Below are 23,159 nucleotides of genomic sequence, written 5' to 3' on the forward strand. Positions count from 1 at the left end.
GTATCTGGAGACACTCCTTGCTGCCACAACTGGAGGGAGCCACTGGCGTCCAGTGGATAGAGGGCAGGGATGCCACTGAGGAGCCTGCAGGGCACAAGCAGCTCCCTACGGCACAGAATTAACCTGCCCTTGAAGTCAGTAGTGCCAATGAGGAGGAAGCCTGCTCTCGGGATCAGACCCCATCTTTGGCCCCTCCGCTTTCCATCTGCTCCTTCACTTTGCATTTCCAGGTAACCTCATGTTTGGTGCCCTTCCTGATCAACCCTCTTTTAAAAAATTTTTTTATTTATTTCTTGTTTTTGGCAGTGCTGGGTCTTTGTTGCTGCAAGTGGGCTTTCTCTAGTAGTGGCAAGCGGGAGCTATTCTAGTTGTGCATGAACTTCTCGTGGCGGTGGCTTCTCCTGGTTGCAGAGCACAGGCTCTAGGGCATGTAGTTGTGGTGCATCGGCTTAGTTGTCCCGTGGTATGTGAGATCTTCCCAGACCAAGGGATGAACCCGTGTCCCCTGCATTGGCTGGTGGATTCTTAACCACTGGACCACCAGAGAAGTCCCCCAACCCTCTTGCTGTTGAAGAAAGTGAAGCAAAAGTGAAAGTCACTCAGTCGTGTCCAACTCTTTGCCACCCCATGGAATTCTCCAGGCCAGAATACTGGAGTGGGTAGCCATTTGCTTCTCCAGGGGATCTTTCCAACCCAGGGATCGAACCCAGGTCTCCCACATTGCAGGTAGATTCTTTACCAGCTGAGCTACCAGGGAAGCCCAAGAATACTGGACTGGTATTCTCCAGTGGATCTTCCAGACCCAGGAATGGAACTGGGGTCTCCTGCATTGCAGGCAGATTCTTCACCAACTGAGCTCTCAGGAAAGCCCTGCTATTGAAGATATGGAAGTTTAATTTGCTAAATTGTGCTGAAAGGAATTTCCTGGCCGTCCAGCGGTTAGGAATCCACACTTCCAGTGCCAAGATCCCAGGTTCTATACCTGGTTGGGGAACAAAGATCCCGCAGGCTGTGAGGTACAGCAAACAACACCAACAAAAATCATGCTGAAGTTACTGGCTGATCTTCAAATAGACACTGGTAACTTAACTAGCATATGAGGATTCATTCAGAGAGGCAGAACCACTAGGAGTATATAGTCCACCGTCTGTCTAATCTCCACGTGGAATTCATTACAGGGTCTTGACCTTGCTCAAGTAATGGCAGCTGGTTAAAGAGTCTCTGAAAGGTTGTCTTCCCGTCTGGTGTTGGAGCTGGACATCTGAAGGGCAGGTGGTGGGGAAGGGAAGGTGGATAAAAAGTGAGGGAGGAGGAGCCAGAGCTCACGCATGGACTGGAACCCCTGCCGGTTCTCACCCCCTCCAGCCTGATGAAGTGGGTGACCTGCAGGGGCAACTTGCTGGTGGCCTTTGTCATGCAGCTGAACACACGTGTGGCCCAGGAGTGTGGGAAGCTGCAGGAGGATCTGGGGAAGGTATAGCAGTCGTCAGCTCAACCGCTGCCCACAGACAGCAAAAGTGCCGCCCCCAACCTCGTCCACCTCCAGTCCTGCAGGGAAAGCTCTCTGGCAGTACACCCTAACTGGAAACAGACAGGAGGATGCTTGAAAATGTAGTTCCGCCTAGCCATCCGCACGTGTTACAAAGCCACAACCAGCAGATCCCCATTTTCAAGAACATGTAAGTAAAGGATGGATCTGGAATCCAATGCTGCTACAAGTCAACCTATGCCTCGTTGTGCTGAGCTGGGAGATTTTGAGCTTCTCTTTCCTTTGGATCAGGAAACATCACTTATGACATTCGAGTGGCTCACCCAATGTTATGGGCTTTCCTGGTGGCTCAGCGGTAAAGAATCTGCCTGCAAGGTAGGAACCGCAGGAGATGTGGGTTTGATCCTTGGGTCAGGGAAGATCCACTGGAGGAGGACATGGCAACCCACTCCAGTATTCTTGCCTAGAGAATCCTATGGACAGAGGAGTTTGGTGGGCTACAGTCCATGGGGTTGCAAAGAGTCAGACACAATTGAAATTACTTAGCATGCACCACAACCCACTGTTATGGTCTAAGGAAGGGTTTCTCAGACTTGAGACCTTGTTTGCTCTTCACCTCAAGTGCTGGAGACTTTGCTTTTAAAGAGATTGAGAGCAAAGTGACCTAAGAGCCCTCCTATAAAAGGGATCAGAGAAGCCAGATACTAAAGGTTGCATTTTTTATGATTCTATTCATGTGAAATCAAGCCTGAATATTCATTGGAAGGGCTGGTGCTGAAGCTGAAGCTCCAATACTTTGACCTCCTGATGTGAAGAGCTGGCTCATTGAAAAGACCCTGATGCTGGGAAAGATTGAAGGCAAGAAGAGAAGGGGGCGACAGAGGATGAGATGGTTGGGTGGCATCACCAACTCAATGGACGTGAGTTTAAACGAGCAAACTCCGGGAGATGGTGAAGGACAGGGAAGCCTGGCGTGCTGCAGTCCCTGGGGTTGCAACGACTTAACGACTGAACAACATCTGCTGTTGATGGGAAATAGCCAGGAAAGGTAATTCCATAGAGACAAGAGACAGATGTGTTGCTGCCTAGGACTGAGCGGGTGGGTGTGGGGTGGAAATGGGGGGTGACTGCTTGACAAGTCACGCTTCCTTTGGAGGGGGATGAGAGTGTCTTGGAACTAGAGGTAGTGGGTGAGCAACACCGAATATATCGAATTGTTCACTTTTAAATGGCTCTTTTGTGAATTTCACCTCAATAAAATTTTCTCACGGTTATCATTTGTGTGGTGAGAACACTTAAGATCTACTCTTGGCAAATTTAAAGTAGACAGTGCTATGTTGTTACCTATAGTCACCATGATGTACATCAGATCCCCAGAATTTATTTTATCTATTGTTTATCATTTTATTTATTATTATTTACGCATTGATTTCTTGAACACAAAAAGGAGGGGCTTGAAAAGTTAATTCCTGAGTAGTGCTAAGATTTGAACGATATTGGAGTGTGCAAAAAAAGAAAAATCTGGAAGTCCAGAACCTTCTGTTGGGATAAGGAGTATCCCAGACTGCCCTGGTGTAGTACTCCGAGAAGTAGTGAAGGAATTCATGCCCTTATGGGGTAGGTCTGGAAAACCTCTAGGTGGGGCTGGCCCCTTTAAGACTCCAAGACTGAAGTAACCTGGTAGCTAAGGAGTCATAATGACAACTTTCCTGGGTAATCCTCCCTGAAAATGTAGTTCTTACCTTCCAGGACGAGACATACTGAGGATCAGAACCATTTTTTCCTCAGTTTGGTTGGTGAGAGATACACATAGAGGGGCTGATACATCTCTGGCTTCATTTTCTAAAATCTAGATATCCGTGCTCTAGACAGAGGATCATGGTATTTAGTTTGGGTTCTTTTCTACCCTGTGGAAAAAGAGAGTTTGGGGAAAGGGGTGAATTTCTGTGAAATGTGGTCTAAGTGTCCAGTCCTATTTCTAAGAGAATAGAAGGGAAAAACGTCCTGGCCCAAGCGCGCCTGTGAAACCCATTGCTCATGGAAATACAGGTGCTGAAAAATGTGCCCGGAACCTACGTGGATCTTGTCCAGGTTTTTCATGAATCCAGTATTCTTGATTCATGGGTGTAGGCTCAGCAGTCACTCAGTCGTGTCCAACTCTTCACGACCCTATGGGCCACCCAGACTCCTCTGTTCATGAGGTTTTCCTGTCAAGAATACTGGAGTGGGTTGCCATTTCCTCCTCCAGGGGATCTTCCCAACCCAGGGATTGAACCTGCGTCTCCTGGATCTCCTGCATTGCAGGCCGATTCTTTACTGCTGAGCCACCAAGAAAGCCAGATTCATGGGTAGTCAGTGCTTAGGAATCCTCCAGGACTCACACTCAGAGAAGTGGATGGGAGCTGCCAGTTTGGAACTGGGAGGGGAGGTGCTGAAACCACCATCAGGAGAACCAGGGACTTGGGCACATGCCCTGCTCCTTCTTGGGGGACAGGGGGTTGAAATGATTGGCATCTGTCACTGCAGTAGATGCTGGCTTGGAGATGGACCTGCTAGAGGATCTTGAGACCCTAAAGTTTGAGTCCGGGATTCACGAGGAAGACCACAACTGGCTGTATTTGCTGGGCCGTTCTCATGGCCTGATGATCACGGCCTGTGCCCACGCAACCTTCTTCTGCAAGCTACTCCATAATTTGAGGTACGCTGGGTCCCTAGGGTCAGGTAGATAGAGAAGAATCTCACCGCAGAGAATCCAGATGACTTAAACTTTTTATATTGGAGAATAACTTTGGCCGGGGGAGCGTCTTCCTACCTTGTGTAACCTACACTGAAGTACTCCTGTCTGAAAGCACTGGGGAGATGCACACCAGGGAGCCTGGGCTGTGGTTATGTAATGTGGCATGGGTTAATGGTGATCTCCTTTTGGTGAGTAGACTGATTAAGTCATCCATTCACCCATCCATCCATTCACTCTCTCATCAGGACAACCAGCTTGTCTTCCACAGCAACTAATGACTGGCCATTTCATTTCTATTGGCTGAAAATGGGGGTCATTTTTTTTTTCTTTTTGGGCTAACAGTGGAATGCCTCCTCACAAGAAAGCTTCCAGGGACTTTGGGGGTCCCTATGGCCAGATGACTTGCCTGAAAACAGGAATACTGATTTTCAAAGAAGCTCTCAGTCCAGTCCTGGCTTCCTGACACTCGAATAAGAGGCATCACCGACTCAACGGACATGGGTTTGGGTGAACTCCGGGAGTTGGTGATGGACAGGGAGGCCTGGCGTGCTGCAGTCCATGGGGTCACAAAGAGTCGGACACGACTGAGCGACTGAACTGAACTGAACTGGGAGCCAAGTACTTAGGACTAAGGCTCCTGGATTCTGTAACTCTAGGTCACTCTTGGAGCATTTGTTGCCTCTCCAACCCCCACTCCCAGTCTACTTCTCAGCTTACTTTCCTGACATTAGATTAACTCCCAGATGGGGGGCCCAGATCCCAATCAAGCATATTAAAGGTACAGCACATACCTGAGGAGGCCAAGCACTCAGCAGTTTGCTGGCTGGCTGACCAATAGGCAAAGCGTAAACGTGTGGGCTGCCCCCAAAGACGTGTGACGAGAAGCCAAGCAGGGACACTCTCAGGAGGCATCGTCTATTTGGAAGGATCAGGCACAGTGGGAAAACCCTCTCCTCTCAACCAAAAGAGAAGCCTCACATAGAATGTGGCTTGTCATGCTTAGATGGAAGCTCCAGCGTGAAGACTCCAGTTTCCACAGAAATACAGAACAACAGTAAGTGAAGTGAAGTGAAAGTCACTCAGTCATGTTCGACTCTGCAACCCCACAGACTACACAGTCCATGGACTTCTCCAGGCCAGAATACTGAAGTGGGTAGCCTTTCCCTTCTCCAGGGGATCTTCCCAACCCAGGGATCGAACCCAGGTCTCCCGCACTGCAGGCAGATTCTTTACCAGCTGAGCCACCAGGGAAGCCCAAGAATACTGGAGTGAGGAGCTTATCCCTTCTCCAGCGGATCTTCCTGAACCAGGAATCGAACCGGGGTCTCCTGCATTGCATGTGGATTCTTTACCAACTGAGCTACCAGGGAAGCTCCACAAATATCAGATCGTCCTATAACAACATAAAATGATGACTTATGTATTCAGGAGTCAGACTTTGTTCATCTTGGGCCAAGGAAACACATCCAGTGTTTGAATCTGTGAGTGAATCTCCAGAAAGAGTGGCCTCAAATCCTTGATCCTCCCTTTCTCAGGTCTGTTTCCCTTATAAACCATTTTCTTTGATAAATCATCACGTTGGAGAAAAAGCTAAGTTACATGGTTTCCTGGGTGTGTGCAGAACTGAAATAGCAAACTAGGAGAAGAGGTGTACTGTAGGAGAGGGGTGCACTTGTCCTGGTGGAGATGGAAATGGACCGCTGTCTACGCAGGAAACAGTGGACTGGCTCCCTGTGTTCCGGGATAAGATACGATGGTGGCTGTTCACAGTGACGGTCCTAAGACAAACAGTTAAACAGTCAAAACTTGCATTTAAGAAGTCAGGGAAATGCACGATACATGTAACCCAAAAAAAAGTTCATTTAAGAAGGTTTTAAACAAGTTCTGATTTTTTGAAAGGAGTATGCTCTACTCTTTGGAAAATTCACTCAGGAGGAACATTTCATTCCATCCAGAGAAGCTGGGTCATTGTTGTTGTTTAGTCGCTAAGTCAAGTCCGACTCTTTGTGACCCCATGGACTGAAGCCCACCAGGCTCCTCTGTCCATGGGATTTCCCAGGCAAGAATACTAGAGTGGGTTGCCACCTCCTTCCCCAGGGAATCTTCCCAACCCAGGGACTGAACCTGCGTCTCCTGCATTGGCACATGGATTCTTTACCCATTCAGCCACCAGGGAAGCCTGAAGCTGGGTCAGTGACACATAGTTGGAATGCTTCTCTCTGAAGGACTTAAGGTGGCACAGCAGGCTGCATTTGAGGAAGTTAAAGCAGAGAACGTCAGAAATTGACAGTCACAAAGGGCTTAGGGAGTGCATGTCTTTTTTTAAAAAATTAATTTATTTAAATTGGAGGATAATTATTTTACAATATTATGGTGTTTTTTGCCATACATTAACATGAATCCACCACGGGTGCACATCCTGAAACCCCCTCCCAGCTCCCTCCCCACCCCAGCCCTCTGGGTTGTCCCAGAGTACTGGCTTTGAGTGCCCTGCTTCATGCATCGAATTTGTACTGGTCATCTATTTTAACTATGGTAATATATATGTTTCAATGCTAGTCTCTCAAATCATCCCACCCTCACCTTCTCCCACATAGTCCAAAAGTCTGTTCTTTATATCTGTGTCTCTTTTGCTACCTTGCACATAGGGTCATCGTTACCATCTTTCTAAATTCCATATATATTTATGTGTTAATATACTGTATCAGTGTTTCTCTTTCTGACTTACTTCACTCTGTATAATAGGCTCCAGTTTCACCCACCTCACTAAAACTGACTCAAATACATTCTTTCTCATAGCTGAGTAATATTCTATTGTGTATTTGTACCACAACTTTCTTATCCATTCATCTGCCGATGGGCATCTATGTTGCTTCCATGTCCTAGCTATTGTAAACAGTGCTGCAATGAATGTTGGGGTCACTTGTCTCTTTAAAAACAGTGGTTAGATGCCATGAATTAGGTGGCAATGCTTTAACAGTATGCATGTTCTCAGGCCCAAGAGCCTCTTCCATCCTTGTCAAGTGGAGTGCTAACCTTCTCTCCTTTTGTACAACACACGTGCATGTCTTGATATTTGTGTGTGTCCATGTTCATTCTCCAGAGAATCACTCTCCAGCAAATCAGTACTGGAGAAGCGAACGTCTAAATGTCGCTTGACTGGGTTGTGTGAAGAAACTCAGGATGACGACGCGTTAAAGGTGGGCATCATCGGAGGCGGCCACCTTGGGAAGCAACTGGCACGCACTCTGCTCCAGCTCGTCCCCATCCCTGCTGAGAATCTGCAGATCTCCACTCGGAGGCCAGAGACCCTGGGTGAGGAGCACAGGGCAGGCCGTTTGGAAAGGGCCCCTCGAAAGAGGAATCCTTACATACAGCCGACCGAATTCTCAACTTGCTAGCCCTGAGAAAAGCTGGAAAGTTTTTTTTTAATTTCAATACTTTATTTGGCTTCACTGGGTCTTAGCTGTGCCACTTGGGATCTTTAACCTTCATTGTGGCATTCAGGATCTTTTTTCAGTCTCGGCATGTGGGGTCTAGTTCTCCGACCAGGGATGGAACCTGGGCCCCCTGCATTGAGAGCACAGAGTCTTAGCCTTTGGACCACCAGGGAGGTCCCAGAAATATTTTTTTTTTAACTTTTTCCTTAAAGTGCTTTTCTTTTCCACCTAAATATTTATATCCATCTCTCCTCCCTGCACCCTGTGGCCAGATATCTTTCTGGGTCTTTGATACAGAGAAGCTTTCCAAACAGAATTCAAATCTTCTAACTGGACCAGTTAGAGTCCAAGTGTTGTTTACCACTTCCAAACATTTGGCCTTGTTTTTTAAAAAATACCATTTACTGGGGACTTCTCTGGCTTTCCAGTGGTTAGGACTCCATGCTTCCACTGCAGGGAGCACAGGTTCGATCCCTGGTTGGGGAGCTAAGACCTTGCATGCCGTGTGGCAGAGTAAAAAAAATAATAATACCATGTACTGAAAAAAGTAAATGTTTTGCAGTGATTCCATTTATTAACCTATGGTGGGAGAAATCAGAACAGTGATTGTTTCTGGGGAGACTGAGAAGAGGCCCCAAGGAACTTTCTGGGCAGATGTAAACATTCTGTTTCTTGAGAAAGGTGCAAATTCCATGGGTGTCTGCATTTGTCAAAAAGAATCAAACTATTTACTTAAGATCTGTGTGATGCACTGTGTGCAAATTATATTTCAATAATTTAAAAAATGTAAAATAATACATGCATCTTATAAAAAATTTAGAAAATGACCCTATAGGGAAGTAAATAATAACTACCTATGATTTCCTTATCAGGGTTATCATTTCTTCTCCATTTTTTCTTCTGATTATATCAGATTATACCAGTAACTAACACTATGCAAAGCTTTTTGTGTCCTGCTTTTTACAAACAGTTAATGAATCATGTGCGTGTTATTCGACATTCTTCAAAATCATGATTTTAAAGTATGACATGATATTTCTGTAACTGTGCCTTACTTAGTAGGACTTCCCGATTCATAATTTTTTTAAAAAAATTACTAGGTCAAAGAACAGGTACAGCTTTATTAAGATACACTTTGTACGTTATAAACTGCACATTTTGAAAGTGTACAGTTTGAGGGACTTCCCTGCTGTTTCAGTGGCTGAGACTCCATACTCCCAAGGCAAGGGGCCTGGGTCTATCCCTGGTCAGGGAACTAGACCCCACATGCTGCAACTAAAGATCCCACATGTTGCAACTAAGATCTGGCACAGTCAAATAAATAAATATTTCAAAAAAATTTTTTTAAGTGTACAGTCTGATGTTTTAACACCTGTATGCTCTTATGAAAGCATCGACACAGTCAAGTCATGAACCTCTCCACCTCCCTGCAGGTCCCACTCAGGAAACCACTGATCTAATTTCTGTCTCTGCCAATTAGTTTACATTCTGTAGAATTTTGTACAAATGGAATCGTACAGTTTGTACTTTTTCTTTGCTGCAAATTAGTTTTAATTATTTTTTAATTGAAGTATAGTTGATGTATAAGGTGTTGGTTTCAGATGTACAATAAAGTGATTTGGTTAAACATGCATATAAATATATATGTTCTTTTTTCAGATTCTTTTCCCACATAGGTGATACAAAATATTGAGTGTAATTCTCTGTGCTATACAGTAGGTTCTTTTTTTTAAAATTTAATTTATTTGTTTATTTTATGGCTGCACTGGGTCTTTGCTGCTGTGAGGGTTTTTCTCTAGCTGCAGCAAATAGGGGCTACTCTCTAGTTGCAGTATGTGGGCTAGCTCATTGCAGTGGCTTCTCCTGTTGCAGAATACCAGTGTTTGGGTGCACGGGTTTCAGTAGTTCTGGCTCCCAGGCTTGAGAGCACAGGCTCAGCAGTTGTGGCTCATAGGCTTAACTTCTCCGTGGCATTTGGGATCCTCCTGGACCAGGGATTGAACTCGTGTCTCCCGCGTTGGCAGATGGATTCTTTACCACTGAGCCACCTGGGAAACCCTCAGGTCACATAAGTACAATCAGATGATTAACTACCAAGGAGTGGTTTTAGCAAGGATGTGAGTTATTATGTTTCTCTCTGTGTTTGTAAATATCTTGTTGACATGAAATTGTGTACATTTTACTGAAACTACGAGCAGAATTTCCCAAATTACTCCTGGCCTCTGCCCTCTTCCACTCTCTCAGTCTTTCCCACCAATTCAAGCCAGTTAAGCTGTTTAACTTTGTCCCAGTCACGCAATTCTGTTTTATAAAGAGCATGTTTTATTTTGCTTTGGTTGCTTGTCTTCACCCGATCAGGGATCAAACCCGTGCCCCTGCAGTGGAAGCCCAGAGTCCTAACCACTGGAAGCCAGGAAATTCCCAGTCACGTGATTCTCAAATCTTCAGTTTTCACCTCTATAATATAGGGATATATAGTTTATAGGGATATATTATATCCCTATAATATAGGGATAATACTGGCCTCTGTCTCATAAGGGTCTTGTGAGGATTCCCCATTGGTGGTTTAGTCACTAAGTCGTGTCTGACTCTTCATGACCCCATGGCCTATACCTCTCAGGCTCCTCTGTCCATGGGATTCTCCAGGCAAGAATACCGGAGTGGGTTGCCATTCCTTCCTCCAGGGAATCTTTCCGACCCAGGGATCGAACGGGTGTCTGCACTGGCAGACAGGTTCTTTACCACTAGCGCCACCTAGGAAGCCACGTGTGGTGCCAAGACTTGAGATAAAACAGTTGCCACCCTCTCCCCAAAGTTGGGGGCTTCTCTAGTGGCTCAATTGGTAAAGAATCTGCCTGCAATGCAGAAGACCCAGGTTCAATCCCTGGATCGGGACGATCCCCTGGAGGAGGAAATGGCAATCCACTCCAATACTCTGGCCTGGAGAATTCCATGGACAGAGGAGCCGGGCAGGCTACAGTCCATGAGATCGCAAAGAGTCAGACAGGACTGCGATGTTCACTTTCCCCAAAGTTGATGTTGAGTCCGAAGTCTTCTGTATTGTGATCTATCTGACTTCTTTTATTCCCTCTCAGATGAATTCAAGAAGCTGGGAATCCAGTGCTTTTACCAGAACACTTCTCTGGTTGGATGGGCCAATGTGGTATTCCTTTGCTGCCTGCCATCCCAGCTGCCTAATATCTGCGTAGAAATTCAAGCCCGGCTTGGGAAAGACTGCATTGTGTACAGCTTTGTCTCTGCCATCCCAGTGTCCAGGTATCTTGTTAGGGTGAGCAGGACTGGCAGGACCTCTGTGTCACCTCATGTCCACCCCCGCCCCGACCTCTCGGAGGTGACCATTCCCAGCCATAAGGTGGAAGCATATTCATCGGCAGAAGGGCCCAAGCCAGCCTTTGAAATTGTGTCCTCCCCCCGTTTTTCCGCCAACAGCACTTGTAGATGGGACATTTTCTTTGATGTGCAAATGTTTAGAGCGGAAACAGAGCATTGCTTCCACCTACTTGGGGCTTCCCTTGTGGCTCAGCTAGTAAAGAATCTGCTTGCAACGCAGGAGACCTGGGTTCGATCCCTGGGTTGGGAAGATTCCCTGGAGAAGGGAAGGGTTACCCACTCCAGGATTCTGGCCTGGAGAATTCCATGGACTGTATAGTCCATGGGGTCGCAAAGAGTCGGACACGACTGAGTGACTTTCACTTTCAACTGCTTGAAGTTGACTCGTGTCCCCTTGTATACGGGTCAGCAGCATGAAAGTTGATGGAGAGCATGTGTCAGATATCCTTTTGGTACGTCTAGTGCTGGGTCCAGTGCCTGGCTCGTGGTAACTTTCAGTAAGTGTATCTGAGAAGGATGGGTGAACCATCCGGCTAAGAGGTTGTGCCCTCAGGGCTGACCCACACCTGCATTTGCCTCTGGGCTGCGAAGTGCAGCGGACTGTGTGGTTGGGGCTGGATGTGCCCTCCGTGGATCCCGTGCCGGTTCATTCCGGTCCTGGCTCTGCACTCCCTGCCTTGATGGCTTTGCTTGCAGGTTGAAACTCCTACTGAATCACACTAACATCTTGCGGCCCCAGTATCAGTGTGCTGAAGATCTTGCCCACATCTGGGGGGCCAATAAGGAGATCACCGCCGCTCTCCAAGACCCCGCGATTCTTCAGGCCACCTGCCCCTACAGCCCTGCTGGTAAGGGCTCACCAAATTTTTGGCACTTTTGAAAATTACCTTCCCCTTGACCTGTTGCTGTCTTATTAAATCCCGGTGTGATTGTGCTCAGGGTATGTGTGGGGGACTAGATGGCATTCTCAGCTACTTAGGTTTTATATGGGAACAACTTTGGTGGCAAAAAGCAGCCTTTTTAGGGACTTCCCTGCCAGTCCAGTGGTTAAGACTTTGCCTTCCAAAGCAGGGGGTTCGGGTTCGATCCCTGGTTGGGGAGCTAAAATCCCATATGCCTCGTGGCCAAAAAAACCAAAGCATAAAAAACAGAAGCAGGGCTTCCCTGAAGGCTCAGTGGTGGAGAATCCACCTGCCAGTGCAGGAGACGCAGGCTCAGCCCCTCATCTGGGAACATCCCACGTGACACAAAGCAGCGGAGCCCTGTGCAACTTGCGAGCCAGTGCTCTAGACCCCGGAGCCAAAACCACTGAAGCCCGAGTGCCCCGGAGCGCATGCTCTGCAGCCAGAGAGGCCGCTGCAACGAGAGGCCCGTACACCACAGCTAGAGAGCAGTCCCCGCCCGCAGCAACTAGAGAAAAGCCCGCACAACAGCGAAGACCCGGCATGGGCAAAAATAAAATAAATTACAAATACATATGAAAACTGAAAGCCGCTCAGTTGTGTCCGACTCTTTGTGACCCCGTGGACTACACAGTCCATGAAATTCTCCAGGCCAGAATCCTGGAGTGGGTAGCCATTCCCTTCTCCAGGGGTTCTTCCCAACTCAGGGATCAAACCCGGATCTCCTGCATTGCAGGCGGATTCTTTACCAGCTTAGCCACAGGTATATATATATACAGAAGCAATATTGTAACAAATTCAGTAAAGTCTTTAAAAAATGATCCACATTTTAAAAAAATCTTAAAAAAAAGAATTTTTTAAAAGAGCAGCCTTTTTAAAGGAAAAGCTGAGAAGTATGATTAATCAGACCCTCTAAGGATGAGTTGGAAACAGCCAGAGAGGAGAACCGGTTTAAACAAAAGGATGCAGCCTCTGGGACCAAATGGCTTTTCCTGACTGTAATCTTGCAGTGTGCCTTATTGCAAAGAACCATGCCACAGATTTCCCAAGATGGCATTTGCCATTAGCAATGTCTACACTAAACTATCTGCAGGTAGGGTCCACCCATGGCGGGTTACAAAGGGCACACCCAGGCTCTCGGTCTGGCAAGGAAGAGTGTTTGCTTATGTCCAAGTCCATAGAACCACACTGTCTTGGATAGAAGGCAGCTGTCCTCTGTCTGGGGTTTGTCCGAGGTTCCCTATAGTCCTTTTTTGGTGGGCTCACTGGTGTTTCCTTGCTCACTGATGTTTAGGGGGAATAAGCCTCAACATCAAGTGGCTGGAGGGGATGTTCTATGCACTCTTAAACTTCTGCACAGCAAAGGACATGCCCCACTCACGAGTGCTGCAGCATCTGAGCGAGCTGTTCTCCTCCCAGCACCTCGAGGCCTGTAAGGAGGACGAAGCAGCGCCCTTAAAATTTCAAGCCCAAGATTTTGTCAGTAAGATCTATGCCAAGAACCTGTCTCAGAAACGGTAAAGTATCAGACGGTGGCCATTCAAACTTCCACACTTTTGTCTTAGCAGATGCTTTTAATATTTTTCCTTTAATGTTCTTTTTAAAAATCCATAAAAATAATACATTCTTAGGAAAAAAAAATCCAACTAGTGGAGAAATGAGAGCCCTCTTTTGCCCCCCCAATCCCTTTTATAGACTTCACCTCTAATCGCTTTTATATTTTTGTCTTTTCACCTATGTATTTACAAACATATATGTATATTAGCATTATAGTATAATGTGTATGCATATCTTTATCTATATATACATTTTAGAAACATGGATACTATACTTACTATGTCATAGGTATCGTTCTGTGTTAGTACAATAATATGTACTTCATTTATGAGGATAGTGTAAACATCTGTTGGATACATTTCTTTTTTTAAAATTTATTTATTTTTAATTAGAGGATAACTGCTTTACAATATCATGTTGGTTTCTGCCATATATCAGCATGACTCAGTCCTAGGTATACATATGTCCTGGTGATATGTTTCTTTAACTGCATTTATTTATTCTATTTCCTCTTAATGGCATTGTACCCTGGCCCCACATTTTGCATAAAGGAACTGCTTTGAACATTTTTATCCTTAAACTTTGCACACTTGTACCAGTAGAATTTCTGGGTCAGAGGTTATATATATTTTATGTTTGATAGATATTCCTAAATTACCTATCAAAAACATGATGCTTACTTATATTTCCAGCAATAGTGTATGAGAGTGCCATTTCACTATAGTTTCATAACTATTAGATCATTCTTTTTAATCTTTAATCATCTAATGGGGACAAATGGTTGCCCTTGTTACCAGAGACTTCCAGGTCACTAAATTCACTGGATACTTTTTTTTATTTAAAAGAATAGATTTTATTTTTTTTAGAGCAAGTTGAAGTTTACAGAAAAACTGAGCAGACGGTTCAGAAAGTTCCCATAGAGCACCTGCCTCCTGACCTGCAGTTTCCCCTACCACCCCCTCGCGTTCATGTGGCGAGTTATTATTCCTAAAGTCCAGAGTTTATGGGATTCACAATTTTCTTGTTAGTTATGGTAAAATACACATAACATAGAATGTACCATTCTTTTTTAAAAGTGTTTATTTATTTTGGCCACAGCTCACTCACAGCCTTTGGGATCTTAGTTGTCCAACCAGGGACTGAACCTGAGCCACCTATAGTAGGAGCATGGTCACGGGACACTTCTAAATCCTTTTCTTCCTTGGCTATTGAACATACCATCCTTCCTGAAACAATCACGCCTCTTAGTTTTCCTGATACACTCACATGCTCTTCATTTTCCTCCTGTCCCTTTAGCCTGCTTTTGCTGGGTCCTCTTCTGCCCCATCCTTAAATCCGGGAGTTTCAGGGCTCTGTCAGAAGCCTTCTTTTCTCAGCCTACACTTTGTTCTTGGGTGATCTTTTCCACTGTGGGGACTTAGGTTGCCATCTTTACTCTGCCAGCAGAGGACTCCTATATGCCTTGCCTAGATGTCAGTTCCGCATCCAGGTAAGTTAACACTCACTATCTCCACTGAAACTTAACATGTCTAAAAGCATCCCTGCTCGCATGCCTGCTCTTCGAGTGTTTCTAATCACACGTTCCTTGGAAGAGTTGTTCAACCCGAAACCTGGAAGAAATCCTTGATCCTCCCCCTTGCCTGCTCCCCTTCTCTTTGGGCTCTGCTGGGTCTTCGCTGCGGCATGTAAGCTTCTCGAGTTGCATTGCATGGGCTCAGCTGTCCTGCAGCATAGGGATCTTAGTTCCCTGACTGGGGATCGAACCGCGTCCCCTGCATTGGAAGGTGGATTCTTACCCACTGGACCACCAGGGAAGTCTCTGGTGGTTTTGTACAATACCAGTTTTGTATTCTAATCAATCACTAGTGACCTGTGACACACTTTCAGCTTGGGAATCTTCCTCCCACCTTTTCCTAGGACCCCCTTTGCCTTTCTCTTATGTTGGATCTCTTTTTCCTGGACCCCTCCTCCTCTGGCTTCATCTACTTCTTCATTATGATGGAATATGTTCTCCTGCACTAGCTTCTTTCATAAAGGCTGTGTAGTAATTTTTAAGGACTATGTCTGACAATGTTTTTATTCTACACTAATATTTTATTGAAAACACAGCCAAGGTGTAGAATCTAGGTTAGAAATAATTTCCCTCAAAATTTTGAAGGTAGTGTGCTCTGTCGTCTTTCAGCTTTTAGAGTTGCTGTTGAGAGGTAGAGTGCCATTCTAATTCTTCAGTTAATTTTTGGTATGAAACCTCCTTGTTTTCTCTCTGGAAGCTTATAGTATCTTTTGCTTTCAGCATCCTGAAAGTTTATTATGTGTCATGATGTAGGTCTATTTTAATTCACTGGATTGGACTCTTGATGGGCCTCTCTCTTTTTTTTCCCTTAACTTAAAAAAAAAAGAAAAAAAAAGAATTGTACATTATAACATATACACAGAAAACTATGTATTCCATAAATTCATGAATATACAGTTTAATGAGTTATTGTAAAGCAAATATACACGTAGTTGCCACCCATGAAAGAAACAGACTATTCAATGGTCATTTTCAATCTGCATGCTAAGTTCTCTGATTTTCTCCAGATATGTCTTTGATAATTTCCTCCCATTCCCTGTTTCCTCTTTTCTTTCTTCTGAATATTTTATTAGCCCAGTGTTGGATCTGCTGGGCTGATATTTTGATTTTTTTTTAGTTCTCCTATTTTCAGTATTTTTGTCTTTTTCCCCTGCTTTCTGAGAGATTGCCTCAACTATCTTGTTTTTGTTTTTGCTACTATTTTAGAACATATTTTCATTTTCAAATATTTCTTTAGTCTCCAAATGTTTCTTTTTTTATGTAGCATCCTGTTGTCATTTTCCTATGCAATACCATTTCTTATCCTTTGAGAATGTAAATGATAGAGTTTTTTTCTCCTCTGAGAAATCTGTTTCCTTTGGAAGTTTTCTGATCATTTGTTTTGCTCTCCATCATTCATTTTAGAGTTTTTCTTTCAAGTATATGGAAAACCTTGACTGTCTGCTCATATTTAAGATCCTGGTTACTGAAAAGTTGCTTGGATACTCTGTGTTTGCTACCATGGCCTCTACTGTAGAGTGATTTGATCAGCTTTTCCTTCAGTTCAGTTCAGTTGCTCAGTCGTGTCCGACTCTTTGCGACCCCATGGACTGCAGCACGCCAGACTTCCCTGTCTATCACCAACTTCCCCCCAAAAAAAAGTCTGTCACTGTTTCCATTGTTTCCCCATCTATTTGCCATGAAGTGATGGGACTGGATGCCATGATCTTAGTTTTCTGAATGTTGAGTTTTAAGCAAACTTTTTCACTCTACTCTTTCACTTTCCTCAAGAGGCTCTTTAGTTCTTCTTCACTTTCTGCCATAAGTGTGGTGTCATCTTCATATCTGAGGTTATTGATATTTCTTCCAGCAATCTTGATTCCAATTTGTGCTTCATCCAGCCCAGTGTTTCTCATGATTTACTCTGCATATAAGTTAAATAAGCAGGGTGACAATATACAGCCTTGACATAGTCCTTTCCCTATTTGGAACCAATCTGTTGTTCCATGTCCAGTTCTAACTGTTGCGTCTTGACCTGCATACAGATTTCTCAGGAGGAAGGTCAGTTGGTGTAGTATTCCCATCTCGAAGAATTTTCCACAGTTTGTTGTGATCCACACAGTCAAAGACTTTGGCGTAGTCACTAAAGTAGAAGTAGATGTTTTCCTGGAACTCTCTTGCTTTTTTGATGATCCAGTGGATGTTGGCAACTTGATCTCTGGTTCCTCTGCCTGTTCCAACTTGAACATCTGGAAGTTCACAGTCCATGTACTGTTGAAACCTGGCTTGGAGAATTTTAAGCATTACTTTGCTAGCGTGTGAGGTGAGTGCAATTGTGTGGTAGTTTGAACATTCTTTGGCATTGCCTTTCTTTGGGATTGGAATGAAAACTGACCTTTTCCAGTCCTGTGGCCACTGCTGAGTTTTCCAAATTTGCTTATATTGAGTATAGCACTTTCACAGCATCATCTTCCAGGATTTGAAATAGCTCAACTGGAATTCCATCACCTCCACTAGCTTTGTTTGTAGTGATGCTTCCTAAGGCACACTTGACTTCACACTCCAGGATGTCTGGCTCTAGGTGAGTGATCACACCATCGTGATTATCTGGGTTGTGAAGATCTTTTTTGTATAGTTCTTCTGTGTATCCTTGCCACCTCTTCTTAATATCTTCTGCTTCTGTTAGGTCCATACCATTTCTGTCCTTTATTGAGTCCATGTTTGCATGAAATGTTCCCTTGGTATCTCTAATTTTCTTGAAGAGATCTCTAGTCTTTCCCATTCTATTGTTTTCCTCTATTTCTTTGCACTGATCACTGAGGAAGGCTTTCTTATCTCTCCTTGCTAATCTTTGGAACTCTGCATTCAAATGGGAATATCTTTCCTTTTCTCTTTTGCTTTTCACTTCTCTTCTTTTCTCAGCTATTTGTAAGGCCTCTAGGGCTTCCCTGGTGGCTCAGAGGTTAAAGCACCTGCCTGCAATGCAGGAGACCTGGGTTTGATCCCTGGGTCAGGAAGATTCCCTGGAGAAGGAAATGGCAACCCACGCCAGTATTCTTGCGTGGAGAATCCCATGGACAAAGGAGCCTGGTGGGCTACAGTCCATGGGGTCGCAAAGAGTCGAACATGACTGAGCGACTTCACTTCCTGAGATAACCATTTTGCCTTTTTGCATTTCTTTTTCTTGAGGATGGTCTTGATCCCTGCCTCCTGTACAATGTCACGAATCTCCATCCATAGTTCTTCAGGCACTCTGTCTATCGGATCTAATCCCTTGAATCTATTTGTCACTTCCACTGTATAATCATAAGGGATTTGATTTAGGTCATACCTGAATGGTCTAGTGGTTTTCCCTACTTTCTTCAATTTCAGTCTGAATTTGGCAATAAGGAGTTCATGATCTGAGCCACAGTCATCTCCCGGTCTTGTTTTTGCTGACTGTATAGAGCTTCTCCATCATTGGCTGCGAAGAATATAATCAATTTGATTTTGGTATTGACCATCTGGTGATGTCCATGTGTAGAGTCTTCTCTTGTGTTGTTGGAAGAGGGTGTTTGCTACGACCAGTGCGTTCTCTTGGCAAAACTCTATTAGCACCTGCTTCATTTTGTACTCCAAGGTCAAATTTACCTGTTACTCCAGGTATTTCTTGACTTCCTACTTTTGCATACTTTTCCTACTTTTTCCCTTATAATGAAAAAGACATCTTTTTTGGGTGTTAGTTCTAGAAGGTCTTGTAGGTCTTCATAGAACCATTCAACTTCAGCTTCTTCAGCATTACTGATCGGGACATAAACTTGAATTACTGTGATATTGAATGGTTTGCTTTGGAAACAAACAGAGATCGTTCTGTCATTTTTGAGATTGCATCCAAGTACTGCATTTCAGACTCTTTTGTTGACTATGATGACAACTCCATTTCTTCAAAGGGATTCTTGCCCACAGTAGTAGATATAATGGTCATCTGAGTTAAATTCATCCATTACAGTCCATTTTAATTCACTGATTCCTAAAATGTCGATGTTCTCTCTTGTCATCTGTTTGACCACTTGCAATTTGCCTTGATTCATGGACCTAACATTCCAGGTTCCTGTGCAATATTGTTCTTTACAGCATTGGACTTTATTTCCACCACCAGTCACATCCACAACTGGGTGTTTTTGCTTTGGCTCCATCTCTTCATTCTTTCTGGAGTTATTTCTCCACTGATCTCCAGTAACATATTAGATACCTACCGACCTGGGGAATTCATTTCTCAGTGTCCTATCTTTTTGCCTTTTCATACTGTTCATGGGGTTCTTTTTTTTTTTTTTTTTTCATGGGGTTCTTAAGGCAAGAATACTGAAGTGGTTTGCCATTCCCTTCTCCAGTGGACCACGTTTTGTCAGAACTCTCCACCGTGACCCATCTGTTGGGTGGCCTTACATGGCATGCCTCATAGTTTCATGGTGTTGGACAAGGCTGAGGTCCATGTGATCAGACTGGTTAGTTTTTTGTGATTGTGAGAAAGCCTGAATATGGGTATCTTTAAGTCTTTGGGACCCAACTTAGGGAAAGAAAGCTGCATGTGTATAGGGGTTGTCTTATCATTCAGAATATTTTTTCACTTTATGTCTCCCCTTTTCAACCTATCCTTGCTACTCAAACTGCTATATAGCCATGCCATCATCTGTGAGTTTGTTTAGAAATGTAGATTCCAGGGCCCCACCCCAGATGTATGGAATCAGAATCTGTACTTTTACAAACTCCCAGGTGATGTGCCCATTAAAGTTGGAGAAGTGCTGCTCTATAGTCTTTTTTCATCAGATGATCTGTTTGAATGGGAGGCAAGGCATATTAATATTTCCACTATGATTGTAGTTTCTCAAATTATCTTTATATTTCTAATCTTTGTTTTATAAGGTTTGAAGTCATATCATCTGATACACAGAAGTTCCTATTTTTTATACCTTCCTGGTGGATTAAACTTTTTACTTCTATCCCCCTCCCTTTTAAAAACTTTTTAAAAGATCATTTTGATTCACATGCAGTTATTAAGAATACAAAGAAACCCCATGTGCCCAAACAAACCATAGTACAATATCTATATGTAGATATTTGTAAAACTATAGCCAATACCACAACCAGGACATTGACACTGATACAGTCAAGATGGAAAACAGTTCTGTAACTAGGGATCATTCATGTTGTTTCTTCCTAAATTGGCAACCATTGAGCTGTTTTTCATTTCTATGATTTTGTCATTTCAAGAATACTATATAAATAGGGTCATGTATTATGCAACTTTGGGGACTGGCCTTTTTCATTCAGCATAATTCGTTGGAGATTCATCCAGGTTGCTGTGTGTATCAACAGTTTATTCCCTTTTATTGCTGAGTAGTTTTCATGGCATGTATGTACCACAGTTTGTTAAACCATTTACTTGTTGAAGGACATTTGGGATGTTTCCAGTTTTTGGCTATTATGCATAAAGATGCTCTGAACATTCATGTACAGGTTTTTGTATAAACATAAGTTTTCATTTCTTTGGGACAGATGCTTAGGAGTGCAATGACTGGTTGCATGTTAGTTTTTTTTAAGACACTGCAAACTGTTTTTCAAAGTTATTCTTTTTACCCTACTAGCAATGTATAATTCAGTTTCTCTACATCCTCACCAGCATTTGGCGTTGTCACTAATTTTTGTTTTACCATTACATGACAGATCAATTCATGGAGAACTGGCATCTTTGTAATGCTGAGCTTTCCCATCCATGTACACAGTATATGTCTCCATTTATTTATCTTATTTCATCAGCATTTTGTAGTTTTCAGTACACAAGTCCTTTACATGTTTTGTTAGATTTACACTAAGTATTCCATTTTGTGTGTGTGAAAGGGACTACATTTTAAATTTCATTGCCCAAGTGTTCATTGCCAATATATATAAACAAAATTTATTTTTCTATGTTTATTTTATATCCTGTGACCTTGCTGAATTCATTTATTAGCTCTAGGAGATTTTTTTTGTAGATTTGTTTGGATTTTTCTACATAGACAATGATGTCATCTATAAATACTGATGATTTCAGTTCTCCCTTTCCTATCTGTATGCTTTTACTTCCTTTTCTTGCCTTATTGCACTGGCTATAACTTCCAGTGGTATGTTGAATAAGTGTCGTAAGAGCATATATCCTTGCCTTACTCTTGATTTTTAAATACTATAAAACTCTACATCTTAATGCTTTTTAACTTGAATTCCACTATAGACTAATACTTAACACTGTCCCATTTTTATGTGCATGTTAACTCTTTCTTTCTCTAAACAGTTGAAGAGGTTATCTTTTTTGTTTTTTTAAAGAGGATATTGTAAAAGAAATGAGGTCTCTCCCATTTCTAATTTCTATGATCCTCTTATGTATTTTCTATCTAAATTCAAGAAAAATATACCAAAAAGGATGTTGATTTTATTATCATAATCATTCCCCAGTTATGAATTCCTCCCCAAATGTACTTAGAGAATTGTACATGTGAAAACTCTTAAGTACAATTAAATCCACATATTGAATAGATCCAGATGAAATTTTAATTAAGAATTTTAATTAGTTCAGTATAGAAAATGAAGAACTTTATTTCCAAGGGGAAGAAAACTTTCTTTAAAGGCAATGTTTAACAGATAATCAGATGTATTGAACAGACATAAAAAAGTAACAGTATTTTTTTCCCTACCCCAGGCCTTTTCCCTTGTTTGATTTGACTACTGTGCAACTCAAGGAAACTCCCTTTAGCCAGTATCTGTCAAACAGCACTACTTTTCAGGACCGCTTTATCCATCTATACTGTGACTCATTTGGCATCTCCCTAACCAAAGAACAAGAGCCAGAGGTTTCCACAGGTTCTCCATCCCAATAAGAGAAGATACGTCTCAGGAATCATGAATTTTCCTCCTTCTAATCAGGTAGTGCTTTGATTATTGCAACTGTCAGTGGAAGTCATGTATTTGTCTGGTGTTTCCCATATGTTAGGCAATGAGGAATTACAAAATTGTACTGATGGCTCTTTAAAATCTAGAATAAAACAAGCAGTTCTTTACATCAGTATGTTTGGGTGTGTCTGGCTTTTGGAAGCAACTGAATGAAACTACATAAACTGACACATTTAAGTAAGCTGCTTCCCCAGCAGCTAAATATCAATTCAGTAAATTCAAATTATCTGTCATCTAAATGCTAAATTCAAGAAGCTATACTGTCATTATTAGATGGTTACATACTTTTTCTGTAGCATTCTTTTCCTATAGCAGTATGTAACTACATTCTATATGGCATATACATTTCTATAGCAGTGTGTAACTATAATATGTAGCTACAGTACATAGTTACATTCTTTCCCTGTAGTAGTATGTAGCTAACAAATGAAACACCTTGATTTTCCTACAGTTTGAATAGAAAAAATGAGATGTGTGGTAAACAATCACAGTATTCTTGCTTGGAGAAGCCCCATGGACAGAGGAGCCTGGCGGACTACAGTCTAGGGGGTCACAAAGAGTCGGACACAAGCACGGCACAGTTCAGATTTATTTCATGTTTTGCAATTACTTTATATCAATCAGAATAGAAAACAGTGTTAGTAACAATCAAGTTGAGAAAGGATAGTGGTGACTATGCTGTCACTAAACAGAACGACTGTTAGCCAGAATGCTAAAGTGCTTTCAAACAAAGCTATTCACTGTACATGGAAACCACCATGGTCTTAGGTTAATCATTTACACTTTTTTTCTTTTGCATGCTTGTGAGCCAAGCAGACTCAGTGGTACTATCTTAAATGGTCTAAGATAAAATTTTGTTACTCTGCTTAGGGAAAAGATTAGGTTCATCATCAAACATTAATATTCTTGGTATGAAAGCTAAATTGAGGCACTGTTCTTTCTCTCACTGGGAAAAACAAAAAAGGATTCTTTTGAATATTTATCCAGGTGTAAGGAACTGGATAGGGTACAGTGGTTTTTAGGATTAAGAAGTGTGCCTGGGAAGAGAAAGAGAAGTTAAAAGTCTATGAAAGTGGAGAGGAATCGGAGTCATTCAAGCAACAAAAAGTATTTTTAACTTCTTGTGAGCAGTCCAGTCATGCAATTCATTTTATAAAAGTCTGGATCG

General features: G+C 42.9%; 1 protein-coding gene and 1 non-coding gene across 2 annotated transcripts; one reads left to right on the plus strand and one right to left on the minus strand.

Annotated features, from left to right (window-relative positions):
- Positions 1–2,004: 2,004 nt before the first annotated feature.
- Positions 2,005–22,189, plus strand: NOXRED1 (NADP dependent oxidoreductase domain containing 1). Its single transcript, XM_043919983.1, has 8 exons — positions 2,005–2,020; positions 2,489–2,537; positions 4,016–4,187; positions 7,330–7,541; positions 10,762–10,942; positions 11,714–11,865; positions 13,214–13,436; positions 21,741–22,189. The coding sequence occupies exons 3-8, from the start codon at positions 4,033–4,035 to the stop codon at positions 21,916–21,918; spliced, it is 1,101 nt and encodes a 366-aa protein (XP_043775918.1). The 5' UTR covers positions 2,005–2,020; positions 2,489–2,537; positions 4,016–4,032; the 3' UTR covers positions 21,919–22,189.
- LOC122706057 lies at positions 7,159–7,284 on the minus strand. Its single transcript, XR_006344307.1, has one exon. It is a non-coding gene; the product is annotated as a U6atac minor spliceosomal RNA (small nuclear RNA).
- Positions 22,190–23,159: the final 970 nt, after the last annotated feature.

The sequence above is a fragment of the Cervus elaphus genome, chromosome 12, assembly GCF_910594005.1.
Source record: "Cervus elaphus chromosome 12, mCerEla1.1, whole genome shotgun sequence".
NCBI lineage: Eukaryota > Metazoa > Chordata > Mammalia > Artiodactyla > Cervidae > Cervus > Cervus elaphus.